Here is a 12,758-nt window from a genome sequence, read left to right on the forward strand (position 1 = left end):
ATATAAACAAATTAATTGTTTGATTGGCCTTTGCTCTCATTGCATCGACTGATTGGTTATTGCTGTCATTACAATTGAAACATATGGGAGAGAAGAAGATGATAAAAAATTATATAGAAAATCCTTGTGCAATTGCCGAGTAAAGCAAGCTCGTTACAATAATTGATGAATTCTTTTAAGCAAAATTTAAAATCTATATACATATAAACTATCAGTCTTCTTCGTTCAAATACAAAAAGGAACTACGTTGCTTGATAGAATACAGTTACGATTTTGATGGACGGACGTGGATATTTATTAATGAGTAGATATGCCATAGATGGGTCATTGGTGAATCTGTGACGAAAGAACTGCGGTGTTTACGATTTTATTCTATAATGCCAGCTTAGGCAGGCTTCGGCCCTATCCACAGACATGACAGCTCGATAATTTTTAACTTAACTGGCCATTCCTTTTAGCACTCAAGACGAACTCTACTAAGAGCGCGTCTATTGTTAGGATTCTTTTAAAATATTGATTACATATATATAACTCGATTATTGAATTTTCGCAGAAAAGTTGTTCGCAGTAGTACGAGCACTTGGTCTACCTCACTAAGATCACTTGTTGCAGACATCCAGATCTGTCTATTTATTCTATAAGAGAACTGTACGTTTATTTGGTTATCTTCAGCAACGTTGAATAGCCGCCGACTTATCATATCGCCTGATTAAATTTAAAGTTAACATGTGTAATATTAGCGCAAAAGAGGCAAACGTAAATGTCAAGACCCGCTTTTAGTTATATGGTTCAGATGAAAGGAAGATAGAAGTGCTTTAGGTTCATTTATGTGCGTGTTAATGTGTTTGAATTAATTTTTATATATATAAAATTGGATATCGATATGTACTCACTAGTTCCATTTAGATGAGCTTGAGCGGCCGCTGCCGCAGCTGCTAACGCGGACGCCTTCGCCTGATCTCGCTGTTCACGTTCGACTGCGCTGCTACCATCGGTCATATCATGATCATGATCGTCAATAATCTGACATTTATGATCCTCATCTTCGGCATGTTCAGTATCGATGTGCATATGTTGCGGCGAAGAGATAGGTGATTCTTGTGCATCGGTACTAAGTTGATGGTAATGCTGATGATGATCGTGTATCGATTGCGGTGAATTCGCATTATTGATAATAATATTATTGTTGTTATGATTGTTATTATTATTACTGTGATGTGTTGAAGCCAGAGAGGCCGCTTTGGCTAGATTCTTATAAAATTCCAATTCTTTAATACAATCTTTATCGCTTAGTGGCGGAGGTGACGAATAATTCGAATTCAAATCGTTCGTGCTAAGTATAGGCGAATGAATTTTGTGTGGAGGTATTTCTTTATCATAATCCTGTAAATAAATTGAAAAGAAGAAGAAGAAGAAGAAGAATGAGAATGAACATATTTCATTAAAATTCCAATAAAAACATTTAAATATCAATATTATTTACAAATATTTCAACATTCAACAAGTAGTCTTGTGTTTGCATCAATTATCAATATGTACGCGTTACATGCACACATCTGCCTATAGGAGAGACTGGCTTAATTTATTTACAATTATACTGAATTTATTTATTTTATTTTTATGTTTTTTTTTTGTTTTCGTGCATTTGTTCTATAATGAAATTATTACGTTGTATAACAAACACACATGCAGACAAAGGCACACACACACACACACACACACACACAGACACACGCGCACACAAAAGTTAACTGTCATTATTACACATGATTATTATTAAATAATTGTCAGTGCAAATACGTTTACGCCGAGGACACGTACGTACGTATGTACGAACAATCGCATAATACATAATACAATGCATTGAATGCGTGTGTATATGGCGTTTGAAAATGGTATGATTGTTGGCATTGCTGCCAAAAGAAGACTACTGCTTACATATGTTTGTATGCGTTTATGATTTCATATACATACATATGACATGATACGCCAGCTACTTAAGCTCCCATATGACAACTGCGAAAATTAACGTAATTAAATTAAAAAACACTTCATCAGGAAAAAATTCAGGCAAACAAATGCTCGCGTTATACCGTGCGTAGCATACGTACGCAATATAATTGCGCGTGTGTGTGTGTGTGTGTGTGTGTGTGCGTTTGTGTGTGTTATCTGTTTATAAACAATAGTATAACCGTAAACGTTGTATATATGTTTAAGTATAGTTGTTACAAAAGTCATTTCCTACTACACGAGCAAAGTTTGAGCGAAAAAAAAAAATCACTGCCATCGTGCTGTAGTAGTGCGGCTGTTTACAGAAAACTCATGACGTTGATGATGATAATGATGATTCTGAGCCTGGATGCTGATTGTGTGTATCATAATTCGTTTACATTAACTTTTTCATTGCCGATATTTCTGTTCTTTTTTTTTTCTTTTTTTTTTTTGGTCTTCTTTTTGTTGCTGTTGTTTATTAACAAACAATTGCTGTTCCCATTGTAATTACACAAATATGAAAAGAAATATAATTTAATAAACTCATTTCAAATGCATACATTGTTTATTAACAATTGCATTCATTAAAGGATTTGTATATTTAACGAGTCTACCGAAAAATCGGTATAAGCAAGCAAGGGCACTGTACAATTCAAATAATTGCAAATTTTATAATTTTATGATTGATTGAATACGAATCCAATGGGTAATCCTATCACAAACATTGTACATGTAAGCAACATTTTGAATCCGCTTTGTTGAGTCTTGGCCGCATTTGTGAGGTTTTGTTCTATTCCTTTTTCTTATCCTCCTAAATGATCCTTAAGCTTTTGAAAATCATGTTCAGAAAATCTTATGATAGATCTACCTATTTTCTGTATCCGAGTCAAAAGTTAGTTTTTCCGAGTAAAGTCGTTACTTACACGTTCTTCAGACCAGTGCTACTTAAAGCTTTAATTGAATTTAATAAATGTTCTTTTCTAGAAGTTTCAGCTCTCAGTCAATTGCATTGAAGTCTCAACTGTAGGTTCGCAATTATGTGCACAAAATTCGTTTTGGTTGGTTAATGATGGACCGGTTCGATAGCGGAAGATGATTGTGTATCTTTTAAAGGCCTACCGTCTTACCTATTGACGGGAGCTGTAGCTGATAAACGCTAATATTTCGTTTATGTAAGGCATTCACGATCGCTCGATTTGCTTTTTTGCCTTCTGAGTGAATTAAGATGTAAACAATTGACGCACATATAGACTTGCATAAGAGTGCTTGAGACATTATGAACGCATTCGTATAATGCATTGTAAATTGTTTTTTTGTGATGAATTTTTTTATTTATTCATACATGTGTATGTGTACGGGATGAGTAAATTATTTCGTTTCTTATGGTCATAGAAAATTAAATATTATTAAAAATTTTATTCTATTTTCATATGAAACGATAGCTTCATCTCGCCATCGATGGAGAGAGAGTGTAAGTTTATGGAAGTGGGAAAAACGATTCTCTTAAAACAAAGCCACTAATTGACAGCACTTACGTACAAATGAAATTCATCGCTAAGATGATGTCAAATAATTTTTTAATAAATAAATGGAGTTCTGGTATTGATTACTCATTTCTAATATCTTTTATAAACTTTCCTATAAGCAATGTGATTTGCGTCTTCGAATCTAATTTGATTGAATTATCGGATTCAAATATCTTGGCAGAGGCAAAATATCAAATCCAGTAAATAAGTTTCTTATTTAATAGTTTGTACTTGTAGCTATGTCAACTTGCATCGTAACATACATAAGTGTTATCACGAGAAGTAGAAAATTTTATATGGAGAGACAGACGTTTAAAAGACTTTTCATATTTATTAGAGAAAAAGTTATCGCTGGAAGGTCATGCAAATATCTCAACTCTATTGGAATGGAGAGAAGGAATGCCGAATAAAATTTTCTTAAAAACTTAACTGATGAAAGTTCGGGCAAGAATGGTAATTTGGAGTATCCTTCGACTGCCCTCGTTACACTATGTCGCTTCTTTAATAACAACATCTAAGAGCTCTTAGGTTGACTTAATCCCGCAATGGATGATATTATTAGATAAAAAAGAGTTGTCGACGGGAAAAGTCTGCAGTATGTTAAAATAATAGAAAACATGATAGATATAGCGGCTCATGTCCCACCTTTACATACGCCACATCACCTTGCAGTTATTCAAAGCAAGGCGTTAGGAAGTGGCCGAAATAGCTTTCGTCCTTGGGTCAAAGCAAGTCGTTTTACCCAATTTCGTCAAAATATCTTAAAAATTTGCGAATTGTAGGTGGAGCAGAATAATTTTAGACGGTCAATGGGGCAGACAAGCTTAGAGCGACTCAGAAAGTGATTCTGATCAGATCGAAATAATGAGAGATGGGTCTAACTCAAATCCATCGACACAAGCCTGCTATACTTTTGTACGACAAGTGCATAAAAAGATTTCTTAAAAAGTCACTGTTAGATGTGTTCACCTTCGCTGACCTAACCATGGATGAAATATTTACTTGAAAGTTAATATTTCGTTTCCTTTTGTTACTGCCTTTGCATTTACATTATCTAATTTATTAAAATTTTATCTTTTAAGGCAAATTTCCATAATTGCTTGCTTGACTTTTTAAAATTTACCTTATCAAAGCTCTAAACTCTTAAGCAACTACAAATTTATTTAATAGCGCGTTAACATACAAACATTTATATGACTTCATAACCACTTAATATTAAAATCAATAAATTGAGTTACACAACTATAGCAAATATAAAAACGTCAAACAACGAAAAGTAAAAACTTATTATTATTTAAGCAAACTTCATTATGTCAAATAATATAAATCTGTATAGAGAAGACCAACATATTTATATAAGTACATAAGCTCTAGCAGCCGTTTACATGTATGTAAATAAATATATGTGTATATATTTCCGCATATATATATATATACAATAAGTCTACATTATTATTATGAATCACCAGGAAGCGAACTGCATTATCGACCACTTGCAACATTCATTTTAATTTTTGTGCTTTTTTTACTAAATTATTTTTTTTTTTTTCTTTTCTTTCAATTTTTATTTTATTTTACTTTTTTTATTTTTATGTTTATTTTTATTTCTCTTCTTTTTTTTTAATTCTATTGTGAAAGCATAGCTTGGAATGCCAACGAACGATAGGACGACCACTGCTAACATATGCAATTGAGCGTTGGTAAATATGTTGAAAAGTTAATTCATTACACATCAATGCATAAGACTACTAACAACGGCAGGAATGGATGGCAGATATATATATGTGTATACATGTAAGCAAAAACACAGCCGGAGTCTATATGAGAAAGAAAGAGAGAGTATACGAAAAAGGAAATTTTTTCTTATTTTCTTTTATTTTTTTTGAATACAAGTAACACCTATAACTATGCTATAGATGCTACCATATGTATGGATAGTGAATATTGTAGTTGGTGAAAGGTATAGCACTTCATAAAGCAGGACATTCACTTTATGAGGTGGAAAAACTGTATAAGGAGTGAGAGGGATAAAAATGCAAATAGCAATAAATTAACTTTCAATGCACAATGTACTGAAAATATGCAAGTATTGACACAGATGTATGCATGTAGTCGCACTTTGATAAAGTGATCATGTAATGACTATGAACGTGTACTCTGTTGCAACCATTTAATTACGCAAAGAAAATAATTATTAAAGTATATATTAGGGCTAACAGTAAATGAAAGACTAGAAGCGTCTATTTAGGTAAGATATCTAATATGAATGGAATAAAAAGAATAAATAAGAAAAAAGGAAATTAAAAAGAAAAAAAAAAAAAGCGAGTAAATTTCAAAATATAAGTTAAAAAGCTTAAACATGTTATTTCTATAAATGCGAACATAAAAACATTTTATAATCCTTAAGTATTTGCGATAATGAATATAGCTTAAGCTATAAAAAACACAATAAAATGTAATATTATTGTAAACCTGCATTAAACCAATATAATTATTGCCAATTGATACCGTTAAGCGAAGCAACGCCAGAACGCAAGTGTATACATTAACACACAACGTTTTTTAGAATCATCTCATCGTTTCGTAATGACGGTCTGTGGGTATATTTGCATACAATTTGTAAACGGGAATATGTAAATAATTTGTGTGGGTGCTTAAGGTGTGGTAATACAGAATAAATAGTGTAGAATAGCAAAAAAAAAGTAAGACAAAAAAAAAAAAAAAAAAGCTAGCGTAACACCAAACGCTTCAATTAAATGTTATTTGCATTGAAAATTAACATAATTGCTGAGAAATACGTAAAGGTATCATAAAGTTTTTCTGCACCACATCCGCTTACTTACCGTTTGACGAGGGTGAAAAAGGAGAAAATTCGAGAAGGTAAAAACCACCTAATAACGACTAAACCTTATTTCTAAGTCATCGAAATAATATAAAGTGTCCCTGAGGCAAAAGTAAATGAAACAAGTTTTTGTAAAGGCAATAAATAAAGGCGAAATAAATCACCTTTGGCCCAATATCGATATCAAAATCGATAATAATATCGATTTATTTTATATGTATGTTTACAGTACAATATATGTATATAAAACATGTTTTCCCTTAAGGCAGCGAAGTCCAGCGAACGTACAAGTTCGGGTATTCGAATTGGTTTTCGTGGCAATTTGCTGATCAGCACGTGAAATGATTATAGCAAGAATTCAGGTAAGAAGTTGTGTATACACACATCAAGTTCACTATTGATTTTAGCTATAACTTATAATAAACAGTTATAATTAGTATGTAATTGAAGAAAAATTCCTGATAACGAAATCAAGCATATTTTATGAAGCAAGCCTCAAAGAGAATTTGTCACTAAAACGTATTTATTCTTATGTTGTTCCTCAATAACTTTTTCCTGTTATGTTTTACATCCGTTCTGAAGCATGTAAGTAAGAGATCATGGTAAGCGCACAAGCGCGTAACAAAGTCAATATATTTTTCAAATGCACATAAATGTAATAGTAATGTCTTACTTGTTTTGCTTTAAGGTATGTTTTTTTTATTAGGATTGAGTTTTTGAAAAATTAAATTGCTTTAGTAGCGGATACAAATCTGTGCTTAAGCCTTCAGGTCGTTACCAAATTGAATAGTTATTCAGCCGATTTTGAATCCCATTTTATTTGCTTACATATGAAACTCAGTTAAAATAAATTAACAGCCAAATTCAATTGACGCTTAGAAGTAAATCTTTTATTAATTAATATTAAAAACTAACACAAAGTATATAAGAAGAAGTAAAGAAAAACAAAATTCATGCATAAATAAATAACAAAAAAAAGCATAAACACAACTAGTACAGTGGCACACCCACGACCAGTACCGGTCCAAGCGAACCTCTAAGCCATTGCCAACATACAAATGCTTGGCAAACGATAACGCTAAACAACACCAATTAATTTTCGAATCATAGCGAGATGTTACGCTTGCAAGTTATTTAAAATACGAGATAGGTAAATCGCGCGTATTAAGCACAGTTGTTGTGATAGGCTTTAAAGAGTCCGATAATGAGATTAAGCGATAGACATCATTTAGGTTTCTGCAAACAACTCTGAACGGATTAAACAACTTATAATTGTATTTACATAGAGTAAGCTTAATGAAAATAAAGTGCCTAGAGAAGCGATTAGGCACCTTAAAGCTTATCTCATCAAGTAATGTAAGCGAATCGATATTAATTAACTTAATTAGGAGGGAAATATCAAGAACCGAGAAATAACCAAAGTTTTTTATTGGCTTAATGCAGTTCTCTACAACTAGGGTGACATAATTCAAAATATCCTTTTTGTAGACGGTGGCCAGAAGAAGATTATCATAGCAAGCAACCAACCATATCGTAAAAATTCGTTGAGATTAAAAAAAAGAAAGTTGATTAATGTCGTTCTTTTCGCTTAGCTTTGCATTACGTTCCCAAAATGGGCAATAACTATAGACGAAAGGATTTTATAAGCGACTTTGTTTGGAAAACGTAATTGCATCTGAACTTTTTAATAAAAAGTCAAAACAAAATTGATACATATACGTGGACAACCTTTACCGGTCGTCACGGTCTAATATTTCCCAGAGTTTTGAATAATAATTATCACTCTTGGTGATAAATATACAATAATACTTTTAAAGCAGGCCACAGAATTAATTTACAAAAAAGCTCAAATGTAGGCAATAAATTTTCGAATTTTCAAGAATTCTGCAACATATATATTTGGAAGATTATATAATAACTTTATATAATTTTTATTATGCATGACTTTAATCGCTATAACTATCAGCCCACCTTACTGCCTAAGAATGTAGACTGACGGACGGTAAGGGTTCCAAGTATTCATATAACCTAACATAGCCCTACCAATCAAAGATCGCTATCATTTAAAACACATGTTTTTATACCTAAAGCATGTCAAAATGTTTGCAGCGGCCAGAAGGAAGCTTCAGAGATCCCACAAAATATATATTCTTGATCAGCACTAAATTTTGATTCGATCTAAATATGTCCGTCTGTCCGTCTGTGTAATGTCTGTTGTTTTTCTCGGCGCAAAAATGAAATTAGCGACTTAAAATTTTGCAGGGAGTTCTTGCACGCGGTATTGAAAATCTACACCACCCTGCAAACCGGGAAAATCTCTGTTTCTCAAAAGAAATTAAAAATTGGTTTTCTGTTGATTACTCATAAATTACAAAAGATAAATCTACCAAAAATTTGACCGCGTATTATGTGGGTGTATCTTTACAAAAATGGAAAAAATTGCCACGCCTACTTAATTTTACAGTGTGTCTTAATTTTTTTCTGAACCTTTTTAAAAGAAGCACTGAAGCAAGTTTCAAAAGTATATAAATTTTTTTGGCCAACTTGAAGTTTGAAATGCATCTAAACATGTCTGTGTGTTCGTCTGTTGATTTGTTCATCTAAGCAACTGTGTAGTATCTGTGATAACCATTCTCCCGTTCGCAACAGTGAAGTTATCGCTCACAAGCATGCAAAGAATTTGAAAATTGCCTAAACTTTTCAAAGATATCACTTATAACGCTTACAGGTCTATGTAACAAAAGCTGTGAACATCTTTGTTTTCGTGTTGTTTTTCTTGTTACTTATAAAATACAACACATACACTATATATATTTCCACTTTTATTCCGAAAATAGAAAAAGTCCGTCGCGTCCATCCAATATTATAAAACATCAGGATTTAATTCTTTTCCTTATTTTTAGGATCTCGGTGATGGGTATGAGAGATCCGTTAACGGTCGAATATAATTTTCTTATTTGTTAATTGGGATTTTGTGATTGTAGATAACTTAAAAATGATCTTTAGTAAATTCCTTTATAGATATATCTAGAAGAAATCAAAGGACACGCAAATATGCATTTGAACGTTTAACTTGAGTTCTTCGACCACTGACAACTTTGAAGGTTGTAACTTTTTTAATCATTTAATCGAAAATTCTATATGTGTTTACCTACTTAGGAGGAAAAATGTGAAGTTTTACTTAAGACAACTTCTTATTTAGTGTTTTTCGCTTTCGCCAATAAAATAACGTGACTAATCCAACCATTTAGTTCACCCTTGCCCCAAGTAAAGGAAACAGGGAAACTATAAATACAAGAAATATACACACAAAGGAGGACACCCAACAACATTCACCATAAGTGATAAGACCATGTTAAATGTGGAGAATAGTATAGGAGTAAGTAGTGATGAAAGTAGCGCTGATATTACATACTACGCTACGCTGCACCGCATTTTATTTTTATGGATCATTTTGGTCTGTTCCGTAATAAGCACAATGTCAACCACCTTGACACCCATCAAATGGTTTGAAAACATTTTTCCCGTCTGCAAGCTGTACGTAAATCTGACACCCTCTCTCTCTCTGTCTATATCTCTTTCCGTTTTGTTTTTTTTCTTCTTATTGCCTTCTGGTTGACCATTGCCTGGCATTTTTTCTTCTCAATTTTTTCCACTTTTTTAACTAAATAGACGTCAATATAATTTTTCTTTTCATTTTTATTTCGTTAGTATCCCATTCCCGTCGTCGTCCTTATGGTAGGGGGGTGAGAGTGCTATAAGGTGTGGATGGAGCAAATTGTTAATTTTTCTCTACATTTCTTTTTTTTACTTACTTTCCCGCTTTCTTTTTAATGCTTGTGATTTTTTTGCTTCTTTTTTTTTTTTTTTATATTATATTGTTTGCCTTTGGGGGAAATGGAAAAATTTTTCTTTTATTTTTCCAATTTTTTTCAGTTTTTTCTTTAGCATTTTTCTGCGTTTACCAACTGCGACTTTCTGACTGCCTGGTTACTGGTCAGTGGCATTGTAAGTTGAGTTTTGCATTTCCTACCAATTGATATATGCACACAGTGGTCAAGTGTATCTGTGCATCTCCCTTTAGTTTTATACAAATTTATTGCAGAAATTTTTGTTTTCATATACTTTTTGAAAAAGGGTGTTGTGGCGTTGGTCATACACAATACACTCTGTCTCGACAATTGTTGTTCTTTTATTTGGGAAAGTAGGAGGTGGCTCTAGACACCGAAGGGCTATCTGCATATACTATACTGGTCAGCTGGAAATACGCGTAGTTTTTGTTTTCTGGTCAACGTGACCCAAAAAGAAAAAATCATGAATGAAAATCATGATTTAACATCCATCCCCTGTTCGCTGCTGTATGTTATCACGGCCGAAGCTTTTTACTTGTTTTTGGCCCATTTTTGAAAATAAAAGTAAAAGCTTGACGCATGACTATTTGATGACTGGGATAAGGGGGTACAATTTTGTGTTACCATTTTACGCGTCATGTTATTGTTACTGTAGTACAGTTATCTGCATTACGTATGCGTTGGTCATTTATATTGTTTGCTCGGTTGTGTTTCTTTTTTTACTGTCTGCGTATTTTTTTGTTAATCTCATTTTTGTGTCAATCTTTTCCATGTTATGTTTTCAATTCGCTTCTGTTTCTTTCTTTGTCCTTTGTTCGGTATTTTGTGTGTTTTTTGTTGTTTTTTGCTTTTTTTGCTTTTTTTGCTTTGTCTCTTTTACGTGTTAACTGTCTGCGCGTTTCCAATTTTGACATTAATACAGAAATTTATTACTTTTTATGTATTGAATGATTTTAAAATTTTCTAAAAGCAAACAAAAAAAAAAAAAAAGTTGCTCTAACAAATGCAAACACCTAAAGGTAGGCAATGACTTTGCATTAGTCATGACGGCTTACAACTATGCTTTTAATTTTGTTTGTTTATTTATTTTTTTTTTTTTCTTTTTAATTTTCTATATACGCTTGTCTGACGATTAAAAAAAGTTATTTTATCACGCGCAAATTGCTTCTGATGCCATTGCGAGATTTCGGTTTGGTTTTTTTACGTTTTTTGGCGGGAAAATAATTACAATACAATTTCTTTTCAAGCTGAAGCGCGTATCAAGTGTTGCCGTATGCGTTGTCGTGTATACATAATATTTTCGGATTGCTCTTGTGAGTTGCTACCACACCCTGCCAGCACTAGCCGCATTACATGCAATACTTGAACGGACTTTGGTCTTCACAGAAGAGTACATGCGTGTGTCTGTAGCAGGCATACTTTTACTTTTATTTTGTTTATATTTTTTGCGCGTCGGCATTTTTGCCAAACAAATACATCGCAACGCAATCGCGGAAAAAATCGAATTGAATTACGGCCGTAAAATGCTACAAAAGGAAACCGATATAAGCAAATATAATACCAAAAAAAGAAATAAAAAAAAGAAAATAAAAATAAAAGTCTATTAAAATATTATTTTGGTTAACGCAGCAGTCACTTTTATTACTATTTTTTTTTTTTTTTTTTTTTTTTTTTTTTTTTTTTTTTTTTTTTTTTTTTTTTTTTTTTTTTTTGTTAAACTGGTTAAGTCGTTGTTAAGAGGCTTTCGCTGATGGTATTGGAAAAATAATAGGGTGTGTTCCGTGAAATGCATTTTTAACGTTCGTACACATTTTGGAGCTCTGGTAAATTCTTTTGGCCGCCGTCATGTCACATGCCAGGGTTATGTAAATTGCCAAAAGTGAAAAAATAAAGCAAAGAAAAGAAAAACAAACATACATACATTGCAATTAAAAGGCGTTATGGTCAAACGCTTTCTGTCTTTGTTTGGCTTTTTGCTGAACCAAAAAGGGTTAAAGCAACTGCCATGAATAATTTCCCTCATCATACCCCAGCCGTATAATGCATTTCTGCTTGCATATGTGCATCACAAGCACATCTCGGGATAATGTTTTTACAATTTCAAAGAGTGAACGAGAATTTCTCATAATTTTTTCATAAGGCATATATGCATATCGCTAACTAATATTAATGCATAATTTATGACAAGGAAGGAAATTAAGTAAATTGTGTTACTTTTTGAAGTAAAGAAGTAATAATTTTTAATTCAAGCAGTTAACATCAGATGCAAATCGATAAAATGCCACTTTTTTTGGAAAATTTTCAATTGATAAAGGAAAAGTTTTATATTTTATATACATCTAAATGAAAATCTTAACAACATTTTATTTGTCAACTTTTCTTTAGTAGATTTCTAGCAGTGATATTAAATTGGGAGTTAAGATGTTCACTACATCTTAGGGCGCTCTTTTTTTTGTCTTTTTAAAACTGTTGGTATCTTTTCGGCACTTGTCCATTGAGAGATACGTTGACAGCTCCCATAAGACTACATGGCAATGACTTCTTATT

General features: G+C 32.5%; 1 protein-coding gene across 1 annotated transcript in view; it reads right to left on the reverse strand.

The window, feature by feature from the left end:
• The window catches only part of LOC119636598 (serine-rich adhesin for platelets), a 153,373-nt gene that overhangs the window by 16,774 nt on the left and 123,841 nt on the right, over nucleotides 1-12,758 (reverse strand). The window contains 1 exon segment of the mRNA XM_038032065.1: nucleotides 894-1,383. Within this exon segment, the coding sequence (XP_037887993.1) occupies nucleotides 894-1,383 (490 nt within the window).

Source organism: Glossina fuscipes, unplaced genomic scaffold, assembly GCF_014805625.2.
Source record: "Glossina fuscipes isolate IAEA_lab_2018 unplaced genomic scaffold, Yale_Gfus_2 28, whole genome shotgun sequence".
Classification (NCBI taxonomy): Eukaryota; Metazoa; Arthropoda; class Insecta; order Diptera; family Glossinidae; genus Glossina; species Glossina fuscipes.